The 27,359-nt window shown below is 32.2% G+C and overlaps 1 protein-coding gene across 1 annotated transcript in view; it reads right to left on the bottom strand.

Annotated features, from left to right (window-relative positions):
- LOC111640746 (vacuolar protein sorting-associated protein 13A-like) overlaps positions 1-27,359 on the bottom strand; it is a 188,095-nt gene that overhangs the window by 52,881 nt on the left and 107,855 nt on the right. The window contains exons 24-28 of the mRNA XM_023386792.1: positions 15,112-15,281; positions 14,398-14,564; positions 7,442-7,554; positions 4,731-5,059; positions 1,792-1,908 (exon numbers count right to left, since the gene is read on the bottom strand). Of these exons, the coding sequence (XP_023242560.1) occupies positions 1,792-1,908; positions 4,731-5,059; positions 7,442-7,554; positions 14,398-14,564; positions 15,112-15,281 (896 nt within the window). The remainder of the gene's footprint in view (positions 1-1,791; positions 1,909-4,730; positions 5,060-7,441; positions 7,555-14,397; positions 14,565-15,111; positions 15,282-27,359) is intronic.

Here is a 27,359-nt window from a genome sequence, read left to right as displayed (position 1 = left end):
TTTGAGGAAATAGGTTCCTAGTATATTGAGGTGACGATTAGGATCTTTAATTTATAAGAATTATTGTTTATAAGTTAATTCTTTGATTTTGTCGAATTCCAAAGGGGAATAGAATTAAGTTAGAAATAGATTGATTTGACTTTTGTCACGTTGATTCTTGTTGAATTTCATTGAATAAATTATTGTTTGATTTTCACTAAATACCGTATATAGTTTATTACTAGAAGTTTAATTAAATATTCGATTTTGTTATTGACAAACTTTGTCATTATTTAATTCGGTGTATGCTTAAAGTCCAGGCCTGGCACACTAATACGAATCCGCGTAAAGTACCCGTTAGGGAACGGCTATTTCCGGCACACAGTAGTGTCGATAATCGTTGGAAAGTCGGAAAAATAATATAGTACTTTACAAACTGAGATCTCGATCATCCACATCCCTCGAATATCAAGGTGCTTCATTCGTTCCTCTTCAGCTGTGGTGGGAAGAAGAATAAAATAATCCAATAGTTGAAAATATTCCCCAGAAAGACAACATGAAAAATTCATCATTAGATACTGCCTTAACTTCAGACTCTTCTAATACTCAAGAGTCAAGTCGTAGACATCGTAAAACTCCTACATACTTACAACACTATGTTTGTAACTTCTCCTTAGGAGGGGATGATGCTATGTATCGTAGCGCCATCTATGGCAATTCTAAATGTATATATTTCGTAGCGCGCCTGCGCACCGCAGTCAGTTCTGTACCGTTCCGTATTCAATAAAGACGTGCTTGTTATACTTGTTCATAAGAATCCGTTTCCATCCTTCTAATCTAATTCCGACAACAATACACACCATTCTCCATAAGATGCTTAAAATAAGATCAAACATTAGGATGAGTTCAAGTGCAGTGAACTTCTGCGCATGTGTTCCCCTCTAAATATGATTAAAAATTAAACATTGTTATCTAGTATAGCCTGCCATGCCATGGACAGACACATCTCCTCCTTAAAATTAATGCAGGTGGTTCTGCAGAAAGCCGTAAAAATTTTGATGGCCTCCAACCATTTGAGGTGTTCCAGGTGCAATCCTAACCCTCCTAACCCTGACAGACTAGTGGGCAACAGATGTGATAGGGAAATGGTGTACATACATTAGCTCCACTAAACGTTCAATGGGGGTCAGGATGAGGGAGCATACATCTAATATACAACATAGTAGGAGTATCACTGCACTCTCCACCTACGCAATGGATCCGGACATTACAGAGGACTTCCCCAGAGCCCGAATTAACCTTACCACTCTGCATCCGAACACCTCAAATGGTTGGAGGCCATCAAAATTTTTAAGGTTTGATGCATTAACTTTAGGGAGGAGATGTATCTGTCCATAACATAGCAGACAATAATGTTTAATTTTCAATCATATTTAGAGGGGAATGCATGTGCAGAAGTTCACTGAATTCGAACTCATCCCAATGTTCGATCTTATTTAAACATCTTATGGAGAACGCATGTGCATACGGTATTCGAAATTCCTTACCATTCAATTTATATTTGAATGTTAACTGCCAGACTGTTTTGAATTAAGAAGCCTGAAGAAGCCTAGAAGGGATTATGAAAACGTTTGTCACTTAAATGTTATTTGTATTGGTTGATGCGAGTCACACATTTTATATGTGAGTAGATCATTATTAAATGATTATGATCTTTTAAAATTTTTTAATTTGTAATAAATAAATAAATAAAAATAAATGTATTTATATGAAATAAAAACCTGACCATAATAATATTCATACTACACTTACTGTACATAAAGTTTGTTTTCTCTTACTGTAAGTACAGGATAAAATGTGAAGTCCTGCAACAGTTGCCATTATATTATCTTGTCCCATATTCTTGCTATAGTCCACCATAATATCTGTCTAAAATAATGAAATTTAAGTTAATGATTATAAACTATTATGCATTAAAAAATTATATAAAATGAAAATACAGTAAAACGTGTGTAAACCAGAAGTACACCATACCAATTTTTTTTCCTGTTTTGATAGGTTTCCATTTTGAACAGATTTTAGTATTTTTTTTTTATCTTTGGACTATACTAGATAAATGTCACACATTTACATTCTTTTTATAGTAAAATTACTTTTATTAAATATATAAGAAAAATTTTATTATTAAGTTTAACCCAAGTTAATCCAAAGTGATTCCAACTAAAGATGGACATATTTGAATGTAAAAATTAAGAATTATTGGATTTTAAAAGGTTCTCTTTATTTCTGAGAACTGTACTAGGTATCAAATACTAAACATTTTTTAATGTGATCCTCATAAGCTAATACAATATACAAGTCAATTCAAGTACAAAGAAATAGTGTTTGTCTCTGACATCCAAAATTCTAATCACATTATAATAATAGTGACTAAATTATTCTGTAATCTAATTTCTCAAGGAATGTTGGCTTTTTAAATGAGAAAAAAAAAATCTCTCCAAAATGAGAGGTCAACTTATATGTTAAATATAAAATGGAAACTTTTACTAATACTTAATAGTTGCTGCATTTACAAATGAAACACTTAATAATAATAATAATATACCACTTACTATAACTCTAGCAAGCCACAATAAATATTTCTAACTAAAACTTGTGTTTGATAAACTTATTATTATTATTATTATTATTTCTTATTACAAGTACATATTTGGTAATGCTATATAGCAATTATAGCTTCCCTGATACAGAAATGACTAACAATCCAAGTAAAACACAAGAATAAACTATAAAATACAAAATTAAAAAAAAATAAGTAAAAAATACATTATTAGAATCCAGTATAGATATGTAAAAAATAATACAATAAAAACAAAAAAAAAATAAACTTATTTATATCTAAATGTAGATAGTCTTCAATAGCATGGAGAGAAGAAGCAATCCTACAGAAGAAAAAGTGCAGAAAAAGATTCAATCTAAAATGTGGTTAATGGACACATGCTCTGTTTAAAATTTGATATCGGATATGAAAAAACCTGTTTTTTCATTTGTTATGGTTTCAAAGGAGCTTCATAACAATAATAAAATTATACTGTTAGGATTTAGACGTTTTATTCAAAATTTGAATGAAATATTTTCTGTAGGATTCCTACAGAAAAGTCTAAATTTTTGGATTCTATGGAAAAAGATAAAAAACTTTCATCTAAAGCATTTTTATAACATGCATCTATTCAGGGCGGCCTTAAGCCAATTGGACTGATTGCTCCCAAATGGGCTTCACACTAGAGTGCAATCTACTCTCAGCTTGTCAAGTATACACAACAACACAAAGCAAAAAAAAGAAGCTTTGGATATAATATGTTGACGAATTTCCCTGAAAGCAGTGAGTGGCGAAGCTGCCTAATGGGGTGACTGTACCTGACATTTGATTATAAGAAAAAGAGGGATTAAAACATAAATGAAAAAAAATAAAAACACTCAATCATCTGTTTTTTTGGCTATTTATGGATTTTTCAACCTACTTAAGCCTGACTTTAATAGATTGGCTGCATATGGCTTTCTATCACAAAGGCCATGGGCTGAAATGGTGTAAAGGAAAACTTGCTAAAAACATTGCGATGGCTTCGATTTGATGAAATTCCCTAACTCTATTCAATAGACCTATATTCAAAATTGAGTATTTAAATTTTACAAAATAGATTGGGGACAGGGCCTAAGTTTGCTAAAGTTTACTCCACATTTTGCTAAAAAACGTTTTTTTTTGACATGGTAACTGACCAAATTTTCTAGAGGTTGTCAGATATATGTTTGTTTCCATCGCATGGTCCAAGTTTCCCTTCTGTCAAATGTAAACACAATTGATTGGATCTTATAGAGCTTGGTGATCTTACTTCAAGCTGATTAATTTTGTGTCATGCACCCATAAATGAAGTAAGTTTTAGTGACCAAAATATAAACCATATATCTGAAATATGAAGTCACTGATTTTAGAAGATTACTATAAAGAGCAGTACAAAAATAAATTAATTTTTTTAATAAATCATTTCACAGTCACTAAAACAAATAGTATTGTGATTGTATACTTTTCAGAGATGATATACAAATTTTGTTTGTTACTTGTAGGCTTACATGTATGCAATTTTGCACTAAAATGTAGTTTATGTCTGTTTGGTCTATTAATATGCATGCATTTTTTTAAGTGCAGATTTTGACTGCTTTCCATACTTGGGGGCCCACAAAAATTATTTGCAATTGGGGCCCACCCCTCCTAAGGATGGCCTTACATCTATTAAAAGTTATGAACAGTTGGAAACTTTGATCGGAGTTGATGGAAACTGTTGACCAGAGGAAACTGATGAGGAGAATGTAATAATTGCACTATTTGTCTGTTAATTTTATTGACAGTTCAAAAGTTGTTCTCAAGCTTCCACATAAAGTTCTACAAGCTAATAACTCAATTAGCTTGTACACTTTATATAGAACATCCTGTATATATGATATTGAAAGATATTAAAATTAGTATATCAGTATGGCCTTATATGCTTTTGTCACAGCAACATTCCAGTTCTAGTCTATCAGTAGCTACTATGTTTGGAGATCAACTTATATAGCAAGTGTAAGTTAATCCAGTTTTAAATTGAAAATCTTGAGATTAACTTTTATGTCAGCATATATAATATAGTTTAATAATATTGGAAATTAATTTTAATAAAGATGTAATATTAAATGGCTTTTTAAATATTTTGTATTACCTTAAGCACTAAAACTTGGCTATTAATATCCAATGGATTGGCAAATAAAACAATTTCTGGTTTTCTAAGAATAATTGATACAGAAAGACTCCTTGTATCTTCTTGAGAACTGGCTGTAGAATGATATCCACTTGTGCTATCTGATGGTAATCTCCTATGTCCAATAGCTAATACTTTTCCTTGATGTACTGCAATATTAGGAGGGTCTAATTCATCACTCTTAATTTCTTTTCCATATTGATCAGGTAATGCATCATAAATGTATTTAAATATTGCAAGGATATATGGAACAGACACATTTAAACGTGTCTTTTCAACATGAACATCCACTGAAAAAAATTAAAGTATTTAAATATTAACATACTATTCATTTTATTTTAATAAAATTACACTGTCATTTTTAACTTATATTTTAAACTTTTTATTTCATATTCACTAATACAGAGAATTATTTTATTCTCAACTTGATCATCTAAATAGTTATATGTTTATGTTCATATTTTTAATTTACTATCTGTTACTTAAAAATAAAATAAAAAATATATAATCAACAACACAAAACTGGATATACTTAATAAACAAGGTGAACTAAACAGAACCAACTATAACTTAGAATATGTGGGTATTACAGAGCAACCTAAAAATACCTGCCTAAAAGTAGGGTTTGGTTCATCATAAATCAAAAATTGTTTGTTTGATCCTGACAAAGGTCAATTAATTTGATCAAAAATGTTAGATTACATTAATAAAATACACTGCATGTTAAAGGTTAATAAAGGGTAGTTATTTTTTAGTAAGTGCAATTTGAGAAGAATCTAAAGTAACATCTGTCCACATTATCTCAGATAATTGGGGTTCTGCTGTGTACATATATATACAATACACAGTATATGGTACTATAAACATACAAACATACATATTAAGATTTTAATTTAAAATTGAATTTCAATATTAAATTAAAACATTTATTTTTTTAAATAAAAAAACAAAATGTAAGTTGGTACAAATTGGCAGGTGGCGCATTCGACTTACAGATGTTCGTTTGGTTTTAATATTACGTCAATTTGATGTCATTTCGAAAATAAAACTGAACACGTGACGTCAAATCGACGTAATATTCAAACTGAACGATCAGATCCAACGCGTTACTTTCTCGACGATGCTGCCATCTACTGGAATGAATTTTAATATTACTGTATTTACACCTTAATATTTTTTTAAAATGAATTTATAAATATTTTAATATATAAAGTACTTTAAATAAGTAAAACCAGTAAAATTAATAAAACGTTCTTCCTGTATGAGAAATATTTAATGGAGAAAATCGAGTTGCACTTTTTTTATAACCCTTCAAAGTGCTTTTGTAGTGGTTCACTTCAAGACTTGACGTTTTTAGTTAGTTATAAATGTATCAAAAGTGAAGAGAAAGAACTTAAATGTCTCGCTGAAAGATTTACAGTCCTTAGTAATGTACAGAGAGATAAAATGGCGAGTGATTAGCTCGTAAGAATAAGAAATTGGAAGAAACTAAGTTAAAAACTATAAATTCTGAAGAATACTTTCTTACTTTCTTATCTTTTAGGTGTTACCCCTATCTCGCAACATTTTAAAGACGTGTAATTCCTACCTTTCAATACTTTACTGAAGTGTTACGAGGTAGGCAAGTGTTACGGTGTGTTACAAGGAATCAATGTTTTAATGCTATACAATTCCCAACTTACGAATAAACAGAAATTGTTCAGAGAAAGAGCGCATCGTGGGTGTGTTTCGAAAGACAAAGGACATGTCTTAATTCAAAATGGAGGATATGTCTTNATAAAATAATTATTTAAAAATTATTGAAAAATGCATTTTGTTTTTAAATTTATTACAGTTGACTCCTGATAACTCAAAGTAGAAGAGATAGAGAAAAATTTTCAAGGTGATGAAACTTATAAATTACAGAAATTAGCATTACTGTAATGAGATTGTGAAGTACTGGGACACAAACAGTACAGTACTTAAATATGGTATATTTTTATTTTTTGAATTTGTACATATATAAAATAACAAAATATTTATACCAATAGTGAAAGTATGTGTTATATGAGTTTGATGTTGATAATTCATTGCTTTATGCTAAACAATGTCTTAGATGTTTTCATTCATCTTGAAAACGTATTATTTCATATGTGATGTAGCTTATAGAAAGTCTTTTTAAAAATTTATAAAGAAAATATCAACTATAAAATTTGATTGGCTAATTCATATTTAAGAATGACATTGTTATTCTAGATGTGAAATGCTCTTAAAATGTTTATAGTTTTTAATCATAGTTTCAGAGGCAATAATTTGCCAGGTAACTTTCTTTATTTTTCCAAATGTACATAATTAGATGCTTGATTTCATTTCAAGTTTGTACTGATATGGTTTAAATGTAATTCCTTAAAAATGCAAAAGAAAACAAAATATCAAACATGAAATAACTTCACCAAAATGCTAGATTTTCAGTTATTAAAATATGATTTCAAAACTAAAGTATTTAGACTTACAGACACACACAATGCATTAAATGTATGAAAGTTAAATTAGGGTAAAAAATAAAATTTGACATAGTGAGATTACAGTTAACAAAGTTTGAGAGTTGATGGTATTATTATTTTTAATTAATATCCTAATTCCAAAGTTAATTCATGTTAAAAATCCATTTAAATGTTTATCATCATGAATACCTGCAGCATCACCATTTCCTGTATGACGATACGTTAGATCAATCATTGGAGGCATACTGATGCTAATTCCTGCCACACCACTTTGCGAATCTCCACTATAGGACTGGAATATCCTACAAATTTATAACATTTTTCATAATATAATTCAAGCTTAAACTTAAAATTTTATGATTATTATTATTATTATTATTTAGTATAGAAATATTGCATAATAAAATTTCAAATCAAATTATAAGAAAATAAATTAATAATTTAACTTTAAAAAATGTGAAACATATAAATAAAAAATGTATTTAATAAATACTGTCAAACTTCTATATAATGAAGTTTCCAAATCCTGATAAAAAATTCACTATAGAAAAATTTTGTTATATAGAAATTACACTTTTTGGTAAATAAAGTATTATTTTAATGTAACTTTTTTGTTATTTTATGTAATTTATATTAACATAAACGTAATATAAACATAGTTTTAATTTTAAGTAAGTTTACATTTATGTGTTAAAATACATCTTATTTAACTACATTTTTGTAAAGAAATTGTAATTTTTTGTTCCACAGAACAATTAAAAAATGTTTTCTCTTTGTAATATGCTTCATACTTATTAAGATCATTAAAACTGCTTCATCTACGTCGACATAAATACAGGTTCTCACACATTTTCCTGTAGGTCTTACATCAATGGCTAATTTAAAAACTGATTTGCAATTTGTTATTATGGTTCATAAACTAATTACAAGAATTCCAAACTTTGCTGCAATGTCTTTCTTTTCTGAGCCTTTATCAACTTCCCATAACATATTAATTTTTTTAGTAATGCTTAAACAATATATTAACAGTTGTATTGTAGATTGTCTAAAATCAATAAATGGTGGTTCCTTTTCTGACAGACTTTGTCTTCGAATTTATTAATATTAACAGTTCTTTAAATTCCAACTGGACAAATTATTAAATAAAATAAAATCTCACTAACCTCAAAAATTAGTCCAGCAGTTGTCAAAATTATCAATCACCTTTCTAACATTTTTGACAGTTTTTAATTGTAAATTGTTTATCTGTCAACAATAGCATTTGGACCTATTCTCTCCCCCCTTTACAACTGGTAGCCACATAGGGGAGGCAGATTACATGATGGGTTTTAAAAGATAATGATCAGTATTTCTCACACCTGAACTGCAGTTTTACAAAGGGTTTACAGATTTATATATGAAATTGAACTGAAATTCGAACTTGGCCCAGATGGAGTAATCAGCTTTTAATGATTGATGGTCCTTACAAATGAAAAATATTCATTATATAGAAATTTAACTTCATTATTTAGAAGCAATTTTACATATATTTTTGGCTGAAAGAGCAGTATACAATGCAAAAATTCATTATATAGAGATATGTTTATGATATGGAAGTTTGACTGTATATCACAATCAATATGCTTCAATAAATTAAAAATAATTTAAACAAATGTAACTATAGATCCCTCAATTTTATGACCTAATTGGTTATTGAAAAACTTTCAAGACTATCTTTAGATGAATTGTTGTAAATTGAATTTCCTTACACACAACAGTAAATTAAAATTTTAGTCCTAAAAACTATATATAACCCCTGGCAAAAATTATGAAATAACTTCATTGTGAAAATGTTGTGGCTACACGCCTGTTTTTCTTTTATTACACGCCTGTTTTTCTTTTATTATTATTATTATTATTATTATTATTATTAGTCCGTATAGTTTTAGTTTAATTTAAACTCTAGAACTTTCCTTCCTTCCGATTTCTTTGTTCCTTTGTCTCGGATTTCCAAGAATTCGCCTCACCCCTGACCCATCAGGGGGTAGCCTTAGACAAAAGACGAAAACGGGTCTGCGAGCGAGGAAAACAAAGGGTTTTTAGGCACTCTTAGGCCGGACTCGGAGAGAGAGAGAGAGACGTGTGGCAGAAGGCTCTGGAACAAAAGGTCGGAGGAGCGCTGCAGAAAGAGGCCGTAAGAAGCGCATTGATAGAAGAATTTAGTCGACGATTATAAGACAACGCCGAAACGGACCGAAACGGTTCTAAAAGGAAGAACAGCCGAGACGAGGAACTGTAGAGAACTACCAGGAAATTCGGGTACCCTCTGTCCTTTAATTCATCTTATTTCCCCTTTCTATCTTTTCTATCTCCTAGTTTATTTTAGTTTTAAGTTAGTTTAAGTTTCCGCGCGCAACTACTTTTGTCAAGAGATAGTTATCGGAAAAGTAACTACCAGTATATTGGTATATCCGGTCGCTCGGGATTTTGGAACGTTTGTAAGTAACAGCGGGAATCCGAACTCATTTTGTAAATATATTAATGTTAGCGCGAAATTAAACTTGTTTCATTGGAAAAACGTGTCTGTGTTTTCCTGTCCGCGCTATACATCTTCACATTGGCGTCCGCGACAGGATTCCCGTCTTGTTAGCCTAACTCGGTGCATAACGGTATTAATATCGACTGTTAATTGTAAGATGGAGGATAAAGGTACTCCAGATATGAGTTCTATGGCGGGAGGCCATGTTGTGAATTACCCACTCGTGGTTACTGGGTTTTTAGGGATGATCCCCTCCTTCTCGAATTCACCTAACGATACGGTAAACATAAAGCAATTTTTTATGACCATCGATAATGTAGCTAAGCTAGCCCATTGGGGGGACGAAGTTAAGGTGGCTGCGTTGCAAGCCAAACTAAAAGGTGAGCCACTGAACACCTTCTTTTGTTTATTGGAACAAACGCCTGCCCTAACATTTGAAGAAATCAAACAAGATCTAATTAAATGCTTCGAGAAGCATGAAGAAAAGGGAAAGGGCTTACTTGACCAACTATTAAATCTGAAGCAGAGCGGAAGGGAGTCGGTCAGTGATTACATCACCAGAACTAAAACTATAATGTCTAGGGCTATCCGGAGTAACCCAGATATNACGGGCCAGCCCACCTACAATCAATTGTCTGATTATCGGAGGGAATTATTAGAGAAGTTGAACACTGTTCGTAACCTGGCTTATTCACGGGGTAGGAGAAACAACTTAAAAAATAGAGAGCGGTGTAATATCAAAAGAAAGGGGCGTGTTTTCAGTGTTGGTGAAAGAGTGTGGCTGCTACGCAAACACCAGGGTAGAAGATTTGGAAAGTTCTCCCCTAAGTATTCGGGTCCCTTCCGCATTACGAGAATTTTAGGCCCAGTAACTGCAGAGTTGGGTGATGGTAGCGGAGGAAAAAAATGTATTGTACATTTTGATCGTTTGAAACCATATTGTTCATATGCTGTATGTAAAGGGCGAGGCCCTTACCGACCCAAGAGTGATGAATCTCCTAATAGGTCTGATGACGATGATGATGATGGAGAAGAGGAGATTACATTACCGTACGGAAGACCACCGATTGCACCCATCAGGATACCAGACGATGACGTACCACCCGAAAATCTTCCCGAATTGGATGACAGCCGTCAAGCTGCTCCTGCAAGCAATAACCGTTACCACCTTCGTAGCAGGAGAGTAGATTACTACAAACTCCATCATGGACTTTGAGCCTTCTCATTGGGGCGTATGTGGCTACACGCCTGTTTTTCTTTTATTAATATTATTATTATTATTATTAGTCCGTATAGTTTTAGTTTAATTTAAACTCTAGAACTTTCCTTCCTTCCGATTTCTTTGTTCCTTTGTCTCGGATTTCCAAGAATTCGCCTCACCCCTGACCCATCAGGGGGTAGCCTTAGACAAAAGACGAAAACGGGTCTGCGAGCGAGGAAAACAAAGGGTTTTTAGGCACTCTTAGGCCGGACTCGGAGAGAGAGAGACGTGTGGCAGAAGGCTCTGGAACAAAAGGTCGGAGGAGCGCTGCAGAAAGAGGCCGTAAGAAGCGCATTGATAGAAGAATTTAGTCGACGATTATAAGACAACGCCGAAACGGACCGAAACGGTTCTAAAAGGAAGAACAGCCGAGACGAGGAACTGTAGAGAACTACCAGGAAATTCGGGTACCCTCTGTCCTTTAATTCTTCTTATTTCCCCTTTCTATCTTTTCTATCTCCTAGTTTATTTTAGTTTTAAGTTAGTTTAAGTTTCCGCGCGCAACTACTTTTGTCAAGAGATAGTTATCGGAAAAGTAACTACCAGTATATTGGTATATCCGGTCGCTCGGGATTTTGGAACGTTTGTAAGTAACAGCGGGAATCCGAACTCATTTTGTAAATATATTAATGTTAGCGCGAAATTAAACTTGTTTCATTGGTAAAACGTGTCTGTGTTTTCCTGTCCGCGCTATACATCTTCACAATGTTTTTATAATGTTTTAAGCATGTGTAGCAAAGAAATAAAATGCAATTGATACATAATAATTTCCTAATAATATTCAGACATTTTGACTATATTAAGAATAATTTAAAAAAATCAACATTATGCGAGAAATTGAGCATAGAACTTTTGATTTCCCCCTTACCATCCTCTACCCACTTCTGTACTTGCATTGCATGGATGATATCCTGATAGCCTGGGAGGGCACTTATGAAATCAACATAACATTATAAAAATTAAATAAATAAACGTTTTTAATATTACAAATAACATTTTGGAATTATTTAAAACTGAGGAAAAAATTATGGAATCATCTTATATTTACACTCCTCAAAAGTGAAATTGCAACATTATGAAGGAATGTGTATAACCACATGCAAATTGCAGGGCTGGTAGAGGTGACATAGATATGTAAATGATTAAGTTTGCATATGCATTGGGTCATGTGGTACTCAGTTTCAGGCCATAAAGACCAGTATCAGGCAAGGGTTGTAAATACTATCAGCTATGTAGCACTTTGTGGCTATTATTGTATTATATTTTTTTTTATCTTTTATTTTCCATTTATGTCATGTCACGCATATGTTTTGTACCGTTCCTTTTCCTTTTCCTTCCTTGATACCACCTGTTATCTGATGGCTGGGTTTTCCAACATTACGATTGGTCCATGATAGGATCACATGGGACAGAGTGACATAGTTGGAGGGAGATATAAAAGCGTATGTAACGGATAAAAAGGCACCTTGGTTTTCCTCTTTGGGAGAGTGCGCCGTGGATGGAAGGAGAGACAATACGTAACAGAGAAGAGTCAACCGTCGATAGAGTTAAAGAAGTTGTGGTGCGGAAAGAAAATCTGTTTCCATCAAAGTCAATGATTGCACCGTTACGAAAGAAATTTTGCAAGTTTCTTAGGTACTCTGTTTCCCAATTTTTATTTGTAAAATTCTTTTTTTTCGTTGGATTTATATTACTTGTTGGGCAAAGCAGGGCCTCGCGTGAGGAAGGAAATTTGGAAGGGAAAATATCAAGCAATTTTGTTATTGTTACGTTATCTATCTCCGGTATTAAACTGTATCTTTGTATTAATATTGTATTACATTTTTTGACTAAAATAAACTTTTGTTTGTCCAGTTACATGTTTTCACCAACTATTCATTATCCTTCCCTTTGTTCTATTCCTCGTTTGTCTGACACCGCAGACTGCGTGCCTTGCGGAGTTTACAGCAATGACGTACAGCAGCCAAACTTTTGAAGAAGTACAGTAATACCTCGACTTACACTACCCCAACTTACGTGATTTTCAAATCTCGTCGATTTGTCTTTTGTTTGAGTGCCACTCAAGTCTTGATTACTCACTCCCCCACACCTATTGTTCAGCTTACATGTTCGGACATGTTGTGTGGAATTGACATATAGCTACAATTTATTTTGTGTTATTTATTTCTGTGTTCATTATATCTACAGAGACTTGAGAGACTCTATGTAGTGATTTCTTCTAACCACGAATGAATCAAAAGACAAGATAAGATTAACGAGAACATTTATTAGCTTACATCCAACTTGGATTTTACACAAATTGCGAAATTATACCCGACTTATGCAGTTATTGCTCGGTCCCACCTATCCCGTAAGCTTGGGGTATTATTGTATAGAAATAGCAGTGAGCTGAATTCCACCAGCTCACTATCTAAATAAATATAATACTATATTATATTTATTTTGAAAGCTAAAATAAATATAAATTATTTCAGAGATTTTGTAGATAACAATATAGAGGGAAAAACTGCATCAGTTCCTGAAAAAATAGAAAAAGCTAGAAAAATAATTAATGTCATAGCAATTAGTAGTGAAGATTGAAACAGGTTTCAGTTTAACAAATGTAATATGTACAAAAATAAAAGTATAATTTGCAATATATGCAAAAATAAGAAATATAATTTTAGATATATGTTCAACATATATCTGAAATTAATTTGTTAGGAAAAGAATTAAAAGTTTGAGACACTATTTTTTGTAAAATCATGGATAAAGACAAACCATAGATTGACTACAGATACTAGAATACATCAGAAATCAAAAAAAACTTTTAGTATAAATCAAACTGCTGTTTCAAACTTATAAATATTATTTTTATTAAACTTTGAAGTTAAAGTTGTTTGTGAAATTTAAGTAAAATTTTATTTGTACATGAAAATAAATTAAATAAAGAGTAAGTATTAAATGTTTTTTTTTTGTTATTATAAAAGTTTGTTTTAAAAAGGATTCCAAAACGTTTTTAACATAAAGATAAATATGTGAAAAAATACTTTAAAAAGAGATGTCTGGAAAATCTACACCATACGGATGTAGAATTGAGAGTTGAAGGAAGAAGGAGAGGAAGAGGAAATTCTACACCCATAGGGTGTAGAATTTCCTCTTCCTCTCCTTCTTCCTTCTTCCTCTCAACTCTACTTGCACCCCTGAAGTGAGCTGGTTGTTAAAAATTTACTAACACACCACTGTCTATTTCCTGTTAAAACCTTATGAAATATTTTAATTATAATTTTAATAATTTAATATATGAATATTACAAAGTTGTAATAATAATTTGAGGTAATAACATATTAATTTTTAATATGAAATTGAAATTTTATTAAATCTTACTTTTTCACACATAATGGACTTTCAGACCTAACATCTTCCAAAGTAGCAGCTTGCAATGTGCATTTCAATTCTAAAGCTTTATCACTATACATTTCAATTGAAATATTTACTTCATCTAGTTCAAATTTTGATAGAGCATGTATTGGATCACGTATTGGTGAAGAAAACTGTAACAACATGAAAACATTAGTATATGAGAGATGATAATTATATTTTTGTTCAGTGTTTTTAAATAGCAACAACATTAGAAAATATTTACAAATAACTATCTCAAATCTTTATCAAAAAGATAGTTTTCATTATTTTACACTCAAAATGTTTTTATATTTCATATTTTTATATTTTGTTCGTATAAAATAAAAAAATAATTTTTAACAATACAATAGTCTTTGTTAGACTTAACATCGACGAAAATTCAACACAAAGTGACACGCAACGGAGAAAAATGTCAAGATGGGATAAATTAATATATTTTTTCATACATAATCGGTTATTCGAAACATCAATCTTCCAAACAACCCCAGTCCCCAATTGATTCGGATAATCGACGCTCTACTGTATCTAAATTAACCTTGAATACGTTTTAAATGTAACATAATAATAAAAACTAGCTATTTTAATTATTTGAAACAATTATTTTTGAAATATTGAATATAATCATTATCTATTTATTCAAATTAAATGTTTAATTTAAAACACAAGGTACAAAGTTACCATTTCTTCAATGTCTGTATAAAGTGTTAGTGACATTCCTTCCAATACAAAGGTAACACTAGTTTCTTTATAAACTTCATTTGATATACTTAAAAATGCTTCAAGTTTTTTTACAGAATCTTCATTTACAGTTGGAGTATGTGATTCCATTGGTGAAGTTGGTGATGATACTATATAAATAATTTATAAAACATAAATTTTCAAATATATAGATTAATAATTGAATAAAATAAAATAGAGTATAAAATAATGTTATATCATTACAAAAATATCAAGAAATAAGATAAATATATCAAATACAAAATATAATTTATATAATCTTTCTAACAATAAATCAATGTAACCTTTTAAGAGATCCAATTATTTACTAAACTGCTAAAGTAGAACCTGGGCTTAGCAGACACTCAGGAGACAAGAGACTTTATTTGTTTAACTCAGACATCTGTCAAAAAGTTGCTGTATATTTTATAATATCCAACAGTGTTTTAAAAACTAATTGATACATGGTTTCAAAATAGACAGGCAATATTACTGATTACTGTATGTTATCTAGTCTTCTGAAGCAATATGTTTGCCAATTTTTCATACACATGACTTATTTGATTCATTCTGCTTTCATTATTCTTTCTTTCAAAATTTTTTTTCTGAGTTTCTTCATATTTCCATTCCATCATGTAAGGGAAAAATGCCAACATCAATTTACCAAGGTCTAATGCAAAGAGTGTTAGAGTAAGATCTAAAAAATTAAACTAATTATTTTTTTATCTACTGGAAACTGGTGCTGGAAAATGTAGATTTTTAAAAAAAGAAAAGCTGCCCCCTGGTGACGATACATGTAGAATTTTCTTCTGTAATTTTTCATCCAATGGAGAATTATTGTTTAATAAAAATTGAAGACAAAAACTGCCCAAAAAGGATCACCATTTATTCTTTGTGTTCCAAGACTATACACTTTTTCGGTGACCGACCTTTCTTTGTAGGCTGCCTGTCGCCGGAAAATTACAAAGTGTCCTCTTAAAAAACACAAAACACATCCTACAAAACTAATAATTTTATTTCATAAGTTTAAATACATAAAGAAATTCTACAAAATGATAGCGCCAAAGATAAGTATAATATTTTTTAAAAATGATGCTTCACATGAAGCATGTAATGCATTATACTATCTGCTTAACAAAAGTTTTAGAAAATAAAAAGATTAGAAAATAATTTGTCTGTTGTCCTAGAAGGCAGTATTCACTAAATTAAGGGGTAAATATACATTAATAGCCCTATTGCTATGCCAAGATTAAATGTTTTAGTTGCTAAATCCAGGTATCACAGCATAATGTTGAATGTTAATTCAACATCTTTCAATTAATATTCTTATGCGATTATAATCTGAAATAATAATGCAAATTCACAAGGATATTCAAACATTAGTACAGTTTTGTACAGTACCATTAGTACAGTATTTGTATCAAAATTAAATTATAAATAATTAAATTTTATTACTTATTAAAATTGATTTTATTAATGTTCATAATAGATATTTCGTAACAAAATTATCTTGGACAATACAAACTGGGACATCATTTCCAGTTTGTATCCCTCACCCATGCTGAGTCAATTCTATTGCAAACTCAACTTATACATAATGAGAATAATATGTGGTACCTCACTTCATATTAATTAATTAATTAATTATAACAGAAATATAAGCAGAAACTATTAATTTTTGGTCTGTATTTCTTTAAACAGTTTTTTAAATCTATAAGTACTACATATTTACAAAATTATTACAGAAAGATTAAAAAGTCTTGATTTATATAATTATTCAAATAAGTTTGATATAAAAAATTTACACACAAGTATAATTTTTACATGTATACATATGTAAGAATTTATTGTTTTGGAATATCTTCATATTGACCTTTCATCATGTTGAGATTTTGTATTTTGGAATTTTGCATAATAACACTTTAAGGATTCTCTATGCTTTTAAAACTATAATATAAATTTTTAATTATTCTTGAGATATCAGTCATAATTTTTGATTAATAGCAACATGTGATGCAACATTACATAATCCATTTGAAAAGTTCCAATTATAATATCTTATAATACTGTATTTGGCATTAAAAACATGAAAAAAATTTTATACTGTACTGTGCATGTCTTGCAAAGAAATTAACCAGAAAATCATAAATTTCTCTATTTGGACATTATGTTTTGTTCAGTAGGTTACACAAACAGTTGTTAAATCTTATTAAATATTACTTCAGTGACAGAAATTTGTATTTTAACATATAAACATTCAATGATTGCCTAAATGATAGGGATACAATTTGGCTATTTTAAACAATACGAATTAATTTGCTACTAGAGGTAGGCGTTAGGTGCCATCTCTTAACTAAATTAATAATTATAATTTAAATAGCCTGATCATTTAGGCGATCGTTGAATGTTTTTATATACTCATTGGACTTTATGATTTTTGTTATATTTGTATTTTAACACCATATATTGCAAACATAGGCCACACCACACTCACTAGTTCCCACATAACTCCATCTTCTGTCAGACAAATTACATAATCACTTCATTTACCCTTTCCTTCCTCTCCAAAAAAATTACCATCCCATATACAGCCATAGAAAATCCCCATTTAATCTCTCACCCCCTCAAGGTTTTATGAAAAAATCCTATCATCTAACCTCATTCCTCTTCCATTCTTTTTTAAAATACAACCGCTTCTTCACTATCCATTTCCATGCAAGTGCCAAGGAATTTTTATCCCTTTGATGCATTCAGGATTGGAGTTCTTTTTGTACCCTATAATTGGATACCTTCTAGGTATATTGGGAGTGCAATATACCTGTTGGTATATTGTACTCCGAATATGTCCTTATTGCCTATTTAAAAACCATTCTCCTTGACAAAGTTTATGAGACTTTTCACAGGTTCTCGGTGTAAATCTCAATCTTAGTTCCCAATCCCAAGATCAAGTATCTTATGTGAAGCAATGCCACACATTCAAAAAGAATAAGGTGGGCAGTTTCATTCATCAAACCACATTTCCAACAAAGTGGCCTCCTTTATAAATGATCATTCTGTACAGATATTTTCATAGATGATAGTGTTCAGTCAAAAAACCAACTACTGCTCTCATCTTATTCCTATTTAATTTTAATAAATCAGATATCAGTGGTCCCACCCAACACCCATGTCCAGAACCTTCTGGACCAGTCTTGGATAAGGATACACCTTACTTAGCAAGTCTGTCTGCATTCTCCTTTTCTTCAATCCTAAAATGTCCTGTCACCCATCCCATAGTAACTTTGTTGCTGTAAGCCAGTTCAAATAGAATGGTTTTGCAATTCAACACCAGTCTAGATTTAACTAGAGTGGAATTATTTGTCTTAATGGCTGCTTGACTATTAGAGAATATAAAGATTCTCTTGTTTACATAAGCCCTCTTCAAATTTTCTGTAAGACAGTGTATAATAGAATAAATTTTGGTCTAGAACGCAGTAACATGCATACCTATACTCTGGAAAATCTCAACCTGTGAGCAATAACCCTAATACCAGCTCTTGCCTGGTTAACAGTCATGGAACTATCTGCAAATTGGACCAAGTCTATCCCTCTCATTAATAACTTCCAAACTTTGCTCTTCTCATGAATTAAACAAAGATGTGAATTTATAAAAAAAAAAAATAAATCAGATGTTAATGTCAGGAATGCAAATCCTTTGGTATCCATATGAAACTGGGTAATGAAAAATCAATGCATAATAAGTTTTAAATAGCAATTTTGTACTTACTCCCAAAGTGAAAAATCAGTTAATTTAAAAAAGGCGGATAAATGGTGTTAGAGGATAGGTTTTATTTCCTGTTTATAAAGGCTTGAACGATTAATGGAGTAAATGAGAAATTACAGAGTGATTTTTAATGGATGCATACAGAGTAAGTGATTGGTTTTGTAGGGAGAGGAAAAGAAAGTGGAAGTGATTGCATAATCTGTCTGGCAGAGATTATAGGTTAGATCAGGAATCCTCTGTCAACTACTTCAAGTATTCCTTGATCTTTTAATCTTTTATAGACCTTCCTCTTCTCTTTTTGCTAATAAAGTTAATAATAATAATAAGCCCACAAAATCCTACCCTACCTGTGTCAACCATCAGACCACGTGGGGGGTGGGCAACGCATAACATTGATATTTATGCAGCTAACAGGGTAAAGGTAACCCAACAATATGGAGAATTGTAATAATGTTGAATGCATAGAGTCGCAGCCTGGGGGTGATCACTGGGGCACGTTTGGAGCTGACACTGGATGTGACAGCATGCAAGCCATCAGTGGCTCTCTGTTGAGCTGGCTGGTGTGAGTCGGGTGACCCAAAGAGATTACAGCCAACTAACGGGGAGGAGAGGGAGTGGATGATGCCCTGCACAGTAGGGCTTTGCCCACAGACACTGCTGGCTCATCAGCAATGACCACAAGTAATATATTAAGTAATGATAGTAGACACAAGTGGTCAACAGAAGAATTAGAAGAACTTATATTCTATTATATTAAAGCAAGATCAGAAGGACCCAGATATATAAGCAGATTGGAGACACTTTTTATTAACAGGAACTGTTGTGGCGGTACGCCATGTTTTTGTAAATAGGGGTAGATATAAATTTTATTTCTCCTAAATTCCTTTGTCTTTAACGTGTTTCTAGAACTTTCTAACCTATTCCTTTTCTGTGGGTGGAGGACGACCTTTGTCCAAGGACAAAGGGGAGAAGACAAAGGGGACATTAAGAAGCCCTGAGGCCATCAGGAGAACGAACAAGACACTTTCGGGTCAGCGTCCGAGGTGTACAGACGTAGGAAACAGCAAGCAAAGGGTTTGTCACCTAGTGGGACAAACGGAGAAGGCTTGGAAGTCGTCTGCGAACGGACGAAAATTAGAAAGACACCCAGATTAAGACCTCAAGAAAAAACACTCCCGAATTCTCAAGAGACGGAATCAAGAGGAAGGAAATTGAGTTAATTCAAGTACCGATATAGAGAAGATCGGAGACTCCCAAGTTTACCCGGGTATCCCCACAAATCTGTCCTTTATACTTGTCTCTTCTCTTCGTATCTCTTAATTTCTTCACCCTTCTTCCTTAGCATATAAGCTAGATTAAGGTAGATTTAAGTAGTTGTAGTATCTTAAACCATAATCCTTTTATTGTCGCGAGCATGTGTTCTATTTGTGAAAATATAGAATTTTGTCGGACGGATTCGAACTTGTGCACGTACTATAGTTTGGGATCAAGTGTGTTTAGTGTAAACGAACCAGGTATACGAAGGACTAAGTAGCTGTAGTTGAATAAATATCCTGTTTAATTTTATGGTTACTTCTTTGTCATCCTTTTTTGTCCTCCACACCACCACACTGTAATAACCCTAAAATCCATAAATTTAATGAAAATACTTTGTCAACTGAAGCTCGCAGAATAATTAAACAGAAAGCAATATCACAAGAACTATTCAACCATATACAAAAACACGCAGAGGAAATAGTACCTATAGAACTGATTGTAAATGTGATTACAGAACCTGAGAATGCTAGAACATATACAGTGCATGATAACCAGTATGGTATACAACCCATAACAGATTGTGTAGAAGATATAGACCAGCTGACATGAAATATAGTAGTAGACGAGGATCAAGAACCTATAGTTTTGCAGTTTCTTTGGATATTGGCTGAAACGAAAGAAATCATGTTTGAGGAGCGGTTACTTCTACCTAAAGTTAAAATAAACAGATGTTTCATAGAAAAACTAAATATTCTCAATAAATATTTACCTAATTTATTAATTACTAATAATAGCCTGCGTGAAATAAATGATATAATATATGCAGCTGCTAAAACTCTAATAGAAAATAATAACCAAATGCCATACATGTCTACAGTGATTACAAAACAAAAAAGTAGCCCAGCTTGGAAAAAAAGAATACAAACTAGATAGATAATTTTAGGAAAGAATTAGGACAACTAATAAATATAAAAAGAAAAACTGACACGTGTAGAATAAGGAAAATTAGGAATAGTCTTTATATAAAATACAATATCCATACTGAAAATGATCAAAATAATATAATAGAAATCATCAAACAAAAAATCAGAGCTCTAGCAGGAAGAATTAAAAGATACGAGGAAATGAATACAAAAGAAGAACAGAATAGGTTATTTAAAGAAAACGAGCACAGGTTGTACAGAAGTTTGGAAGACAATGACAAAAAAAAATATCAAATTACCAAGTAAAGAAAAAGTTGAAGAATTTTGGATGTCAGTACTGTCTATTCCTAAACAACATAATATGGAAGCTAATTGGATTAAAGAGACAGAAGCAGCCTCAGGTGGGATTAATACAGTAGAAGTAGAAGAGATTACAGAACACCAAGTAAAATTTGCTATTCGAAAATTATTGAATTGGAAATCACCGGGAATAGACAAAATTCAAAATTATTGCATTAAATATTTGACTAGTGTTCACAGATATTTGGCTGTATTATTTACAAATATAATCTTTGGAATTGAGAAGTTAGAAGATTGGTTTACTACAGGTAAAGTCATACTTATACCCAGTGGTGATATTCGAAATATTTAACAAAGGGTTCGCTAACACAAAATTTTCCTTAACAAATTTTTTTCACTTACATTAGCAATATTAGCGCAAAAACTGACCTTAAGATACCTATATAAATAAAAAAAGTGTGTTCACAAAATTAAGTCAGATAAAATTTAACATTGTTTATGCCAGAACTATATTTTTTGATAAATAATAAAAAAAAGTTTTCAAACTGGTTTATTTTGTACATATTTTAATATTTTTCATTCAAAATATTTTATAAACATAAAAATTGGCATTTTTTTTAATCAGAAAAAGTCATAGGGAAAGCAGGTTTAACTGCTTTCCCTATGACTTTTTCTCAAGAAAAAACTTTTCTAAATCATTTATTTTATCCTTAGGTATAATCATAATAATAGACAGATGCCATCGTTTCTCGAAATACGATATTTTTTTTATTTCGCTGTTGATAGCACAACACGTGTTCCGCAGCCAGCTTGTATTTTCTCGCGCGCATGGGATCTCTCGTATGACTGGACCTAGTTTCAAGAACTCTCTTCAGTTGATCGCGACTAAATCTGGTTTCAGTCGAGATTGAAATGGTCGATGGAGGTTGCACCAAGGCGAACGGGGTATAAGGCTCTAGTTTAGTAGCGTTAAAGAGTATAATACGTATATTTTAATATATTTTTTAGAAGAAACAAAACCATTGGGAAATGTTACGTGTGTTTAACAACGGGTTCGGAAAACTTTGAAAATGTTAACAACGGGTTCGGCCGAACCTGTGCGAACCCGCTGAATATCACCATATACCCAAAAATGAAAACTTGGAAAATCCGAAAAACTGGAAACCAATAGTGTGCCTACTGAGTATATATAAATTACTTACTGCCTACTGTATTGGCTGATGTGCTTTATGGCCACTGCCATGAGAACAGCATAATAGCAGAGGACAGAGAGGGTGTCGCTGTAGAGCCAGGGGTTGTAAAGATCATCTAATGGTCAATAAAGCAATATTGGAAGATGCACACCAGTCTCAAAGAAATTTGAGTATGGCGTGGATAGACTATCAAAAAGCCTACGATAGTGTATCACATGAATGGCTTCTTAAAATTCTTGATATTTATAAATGTCCATCTATGGTTAAAAGATTTCTCCAAACGACTATGCCTACATGGAGAGTGATCATGACTGCTCGTGGCTCTCAGGATTTAATCACTACTCAACCAATTTACATAAGATGCGGAATATTTCAGGGCGATTCTCTCTCTCCATTGTTATTCTGCCTAGCTATAAATCCACTTTCATTCATACTAAACAAGTATGAAAAAAAAGGCTATAAATTGAAGGATAGTGTTAGGTATATTAAATACTTGGATTGGATGTCATGCCAACAGTTGTGTTAATAAGAGCCAATTAGAATGGCTCTTATGTTACGCATATGTGTTTACAAAATGTTTTTAATTTAAAGTCTAAAATTTACTTGTTCTTAATAGCAATTCTAAATTGGCTCTTATGTTATGCATGTTAAGGTGCACACGTGCCAATTTTATGCGTTTACAAAAAAGGTTTTCAATTTTAATGATCTTAATTAATAGCATTCCAATTGGGATTTATTTATTTTAGGATGCATGCGTGCCAATTTTAAATGTTTTTAATTCTAAAATTTAAATCTTATTTACTTTAATAGTTATGTTCCAAAAATAGCTAATATCATTAATGCTTAAATTTAAATGTTCTCTTCGAATTCTCTTTTCGATTCTGAATTGTCTGAGGATGACGTATATATTTACATTGAAAGTGCTCGCAAGATTAAAATAATCCTTTTAATTCTCTTTAACGCCTCCTAGTCTGGAGTTTCTAATTGAATTGAAGGATAGTATCTGGATTAATCATCTCATATATGGATGAGATGATTAATATATGGATGAGTAGAAATAATCTAAAAGTATTACTGGATAGTGTTGAGATTTTTACAAGTGATATAAGGATGAGGTTTGGACTGATAAATGCAAAGTACTACATATAACTGCAGGACACAGGAGTAGTGCTGTGGGTGAAGGACATATACTACTGAGTGGAGAAATTTTCAAGCAACTTGCAATTGGAGATAGATATAAATACTTGGGTGTACAATAATCAGGAAAACTAGAGCATAGCATCATTAGTGAACAGATAGCAAAAGAATATTTTAGAAGGATTAAAAAAGTTTTAAATGCACACCTTAATTCAAGATTTTTAATAAAAGGTATAAATACATATGCTATCCCGGTCTTGCTTTACTCATTTGGTATAATTAACTATAAAAATAGTGACCTAAGGAAAATAGACGTCATAACACGAAAGTTACTAGCAATTAAAAAGGCACATTGGCAAAAAGCAGAGGTAGAAAGACTGTATTTTCTGGTAAATCAAGGAAGAAGAGGACTATTAAATATAAAGTACTGTACATGTATAAAGCACAAATAGTTAAATATAAACAATACTTAAAACAGGAAAGAGATAATTTGATCAATGTAATAGTAAAGCATGATATAGGTAGGGATAAATATTCAATAGTGTGAGATCTGAATAGCCCCCGGGTCTAAAATAATAATTTAGAAAAATATTCTTTCCATTTTGATGGGAAAATAACGTTTTTCTAGCATGGGAAAACAGTTAAGAGAGTCACTTCCTTCCACGGAAGTAAGAACATCCTCTGTTTTTCCACTATCTGCTAAAAATCTCACTTTGATGGGAACTGTTTACCCCTCATTTCATCCCCTTCCCATCCGTTCACGTGGATAAAGCCTCGACTGATAATTGGTCGTAAATCAGAATATAGATGCGAAGTTCAGCCATATTCGAGGAGTTCGTCAGGAGATCTCATAGTAGAAAGTAGTCTCCATATTGTCTCCCTAAGGCCATCATCCTTAGTAAAAGGAGTTCGCCAACAGATCCCGAGTATTCAGACAAAGTACATACAAGCTCCTAAAAGCCGATGCCCTATGCTATGAGCAATACAGAATACAAAGGCTTATTACCATAGAGAGAAATATACATCACATACAGAAGAAGGAAGGAAAGACAACGATCAGGTTGTATGTTTATAAACGATTTTGTGAGCTCTCTCTCTCTCTCGACATATAGGCTATATTATAGGTTGAATTTATTGTGTCTCATTTATTTGTAACTCCATTTTTGTATAGTTTACTTATACAGTAGAACCTCGATTATCCGTCCCCCGATCAACTGACCGTCCTAGTCGGCAAATTTCAAATGTCCGCTAGTGATGTGGCGCTACAATATTTGGCTATGTCTTGGCTACTTTAATATTATTTTTACGTGTTTTAGCTGGCAACACTCATTCGACCATGAAAGGGAGCCAGTATTTACACGAAGCTTAATTTTCTAATTTTTAACGATACAATAGCGACGATTATTATTTTAAAAAATTTTTGTTAGGCTTAACATCGATGAAAATTCGCAAAATAGGTTAATAGCGATATACTAATATACAAATTACATGGGATATAATAATATACTACACTAATAATGGATTTTTTCATACTTTTCGGTTATCCGACTTTTCAATTATCTGACCAACCCCAGTCCCCAATTAGGGCGGATAATCGAGGTTCTACTGTATATATGTTTATTAAATTCTTTTTATTATTAGTTAATATAATGTCTCCTCGATCTCTAAATCAGACCGCTCACGCGTGTTAATCGGCATATCCAAATTCGATTAACTGGTGTCTAGGAATCCTGACGTTGGATAAAGACTTCACAGTCTTTAATCCTCATTAACATATTACAGCCCTCCTATAAAAACTTTTAAGATCGGATCTCGCAATTCGAAACTTTGGAGAACTATTCTCACAGAATAGGCTGAGTAAGTGGCACCTTTAAGCAGGTGCCCCGGCTATCTCACAATAATAAAAGAAGTGCAAGAGATAGAAGATGAATTATATTTACCACAAGGAAAAATACATACAGATAAAGAAATTAAAAAAATCAATAGTAAAACAGCATAATGTTGTTTGGAGAAATAAACAATTACATGGTCAATTTCCTAAAAAGGTGTTAGATCAGGATAACATAGATAGAGAGCTTGCATTTGAATGGATTAAAAAGCAACAAATAGCCCCAAGTATTGAATCATTAATATTTGCTATACAGGACCAGGCTGTTATGACATGACAATATCAATGTGACATCTTAAAGGAGCCAGTGGGCAGAAAATGTCACCTACATGTGATTAAAGATGAGACCACGCAGTATATTATATCAGGATGTGAAAAACTGGCGGGGACTTGTTATGTAAGACATCATAATAACCTTGCCCAGTATGTCTACTGGTACCTGGTCCTAAAACATAAAATAGAAGTTGCTGACCAATGGTGGAAGGAAATATTACTCCAGTCACAAGTTAAGGAAAATGGTTCGGCCAAGATACTATAAGAAATGACTGCCCAAACTGATGTCACTATATCTCACAATAGACTGGATTTAATTTATGTTAATAAAAATCACAATAAAACATTTTTAATAGATATAACTGTACAATCAGATTATAAAATTGGTGCTAAAAAAGTAAAAAAATTGAGTAAATATAATTTTTTGAAATTGGAAGTTAACCGCCTGAAGAATACACAGACGACTGTTGTTCCAATAGTAATAGGAGCAACAGGAATAGTAGCGAAAAACATAAAGAAATACATAAATCAATTAGAATCCAACATTGATATTAGTATTCTTCAGAAACAGGCAGCTATACCAGTGGCGTAGCGTGGGTGTCAGCCACCCGGGTCGGAGGAAAATTCCGCCCCCCCCTTATTTAGGTATCTTAATTTAAAAGACTAAAATTCAGTTTCGTCACAGAATAAGTAATGAAAAATTCCATGCTAGTGTTGCCACTTTAAAATCGCTGACCCGGACAGCAGGTGAGGTTTGTTCGAACAGAAGTTTCTGACGCATGCGTATGTCATTTTGCAATGCGAAGAATAATTTGCAGTGTATGCTGGTTCTAAATCAGTTAGTTAGCGACTAGGGAGACTTGGATAGGAGTAATGCAAGTGACCTGAAGTAACCTAGCTCTATTGGATATTGAAGGTGTATATATATATATATATATATATATACATACTAATAAATCGTACAAGCAAAAGAAAAAAAAAAGGTCAACAGGTTGCGCACGATATCCCCTGACGGCGAATTGATTCCCGGACTGTCCGGATGGTATTCCATGCTCATTTCAATCGGTCCGAATCGTAGGTGCATGAAAATATGAAATAAAATGGTTCTAATTCTAACAAGATATTATTATTTTTTGTGAAATTTTTCCACCCCCTAAAAAGTGTCGCCCCTGCCGCCCCCACTACACTACACTACTGAGCTATACACATATCGCTTATACTCAATAGAGTGTTAGATGCTATCTTTGAGGTCAATAGAACAGATCAACACAAGCATGATATACAGCAAACTCGAGGCATACAGCAATCTTCAAATACACAGCAATCATCAGATATACATCATTCGTTAGTTAATCCGGATTTACCTAATACGACTTTTGAGACTAGTACAGAAAGTACATCTGGAAACTTGTTGAGAAGAGGAACTATTTGCACATAAAGTGCAACTAATACAGTAAAGGGGGGAAATAGGTACC

Source organism: Centruroides sculpturatus, unplaced genomic scaffold, assembly GCF_000671375.1.
Source record: "Centruroides sculpturatus isolate CEXI.00-Female unplaced genomic scaffold, Cexi_2.0 scaffold1447, whole genome shotgun sequence".
Classification (NCBI taxonomy): domain Eukaryota; kingdom Metazoa; phylum Arthropoda; class Arachnida; order Scorpiones; family Buthidae; genus Centruroides; species Centruroides sculpturatus.
The sequence above is the reverse complement of the archived record's forward strand: the minus strand, read 5'-3'. Positions and strand labels throughout refer to the sequence as shown.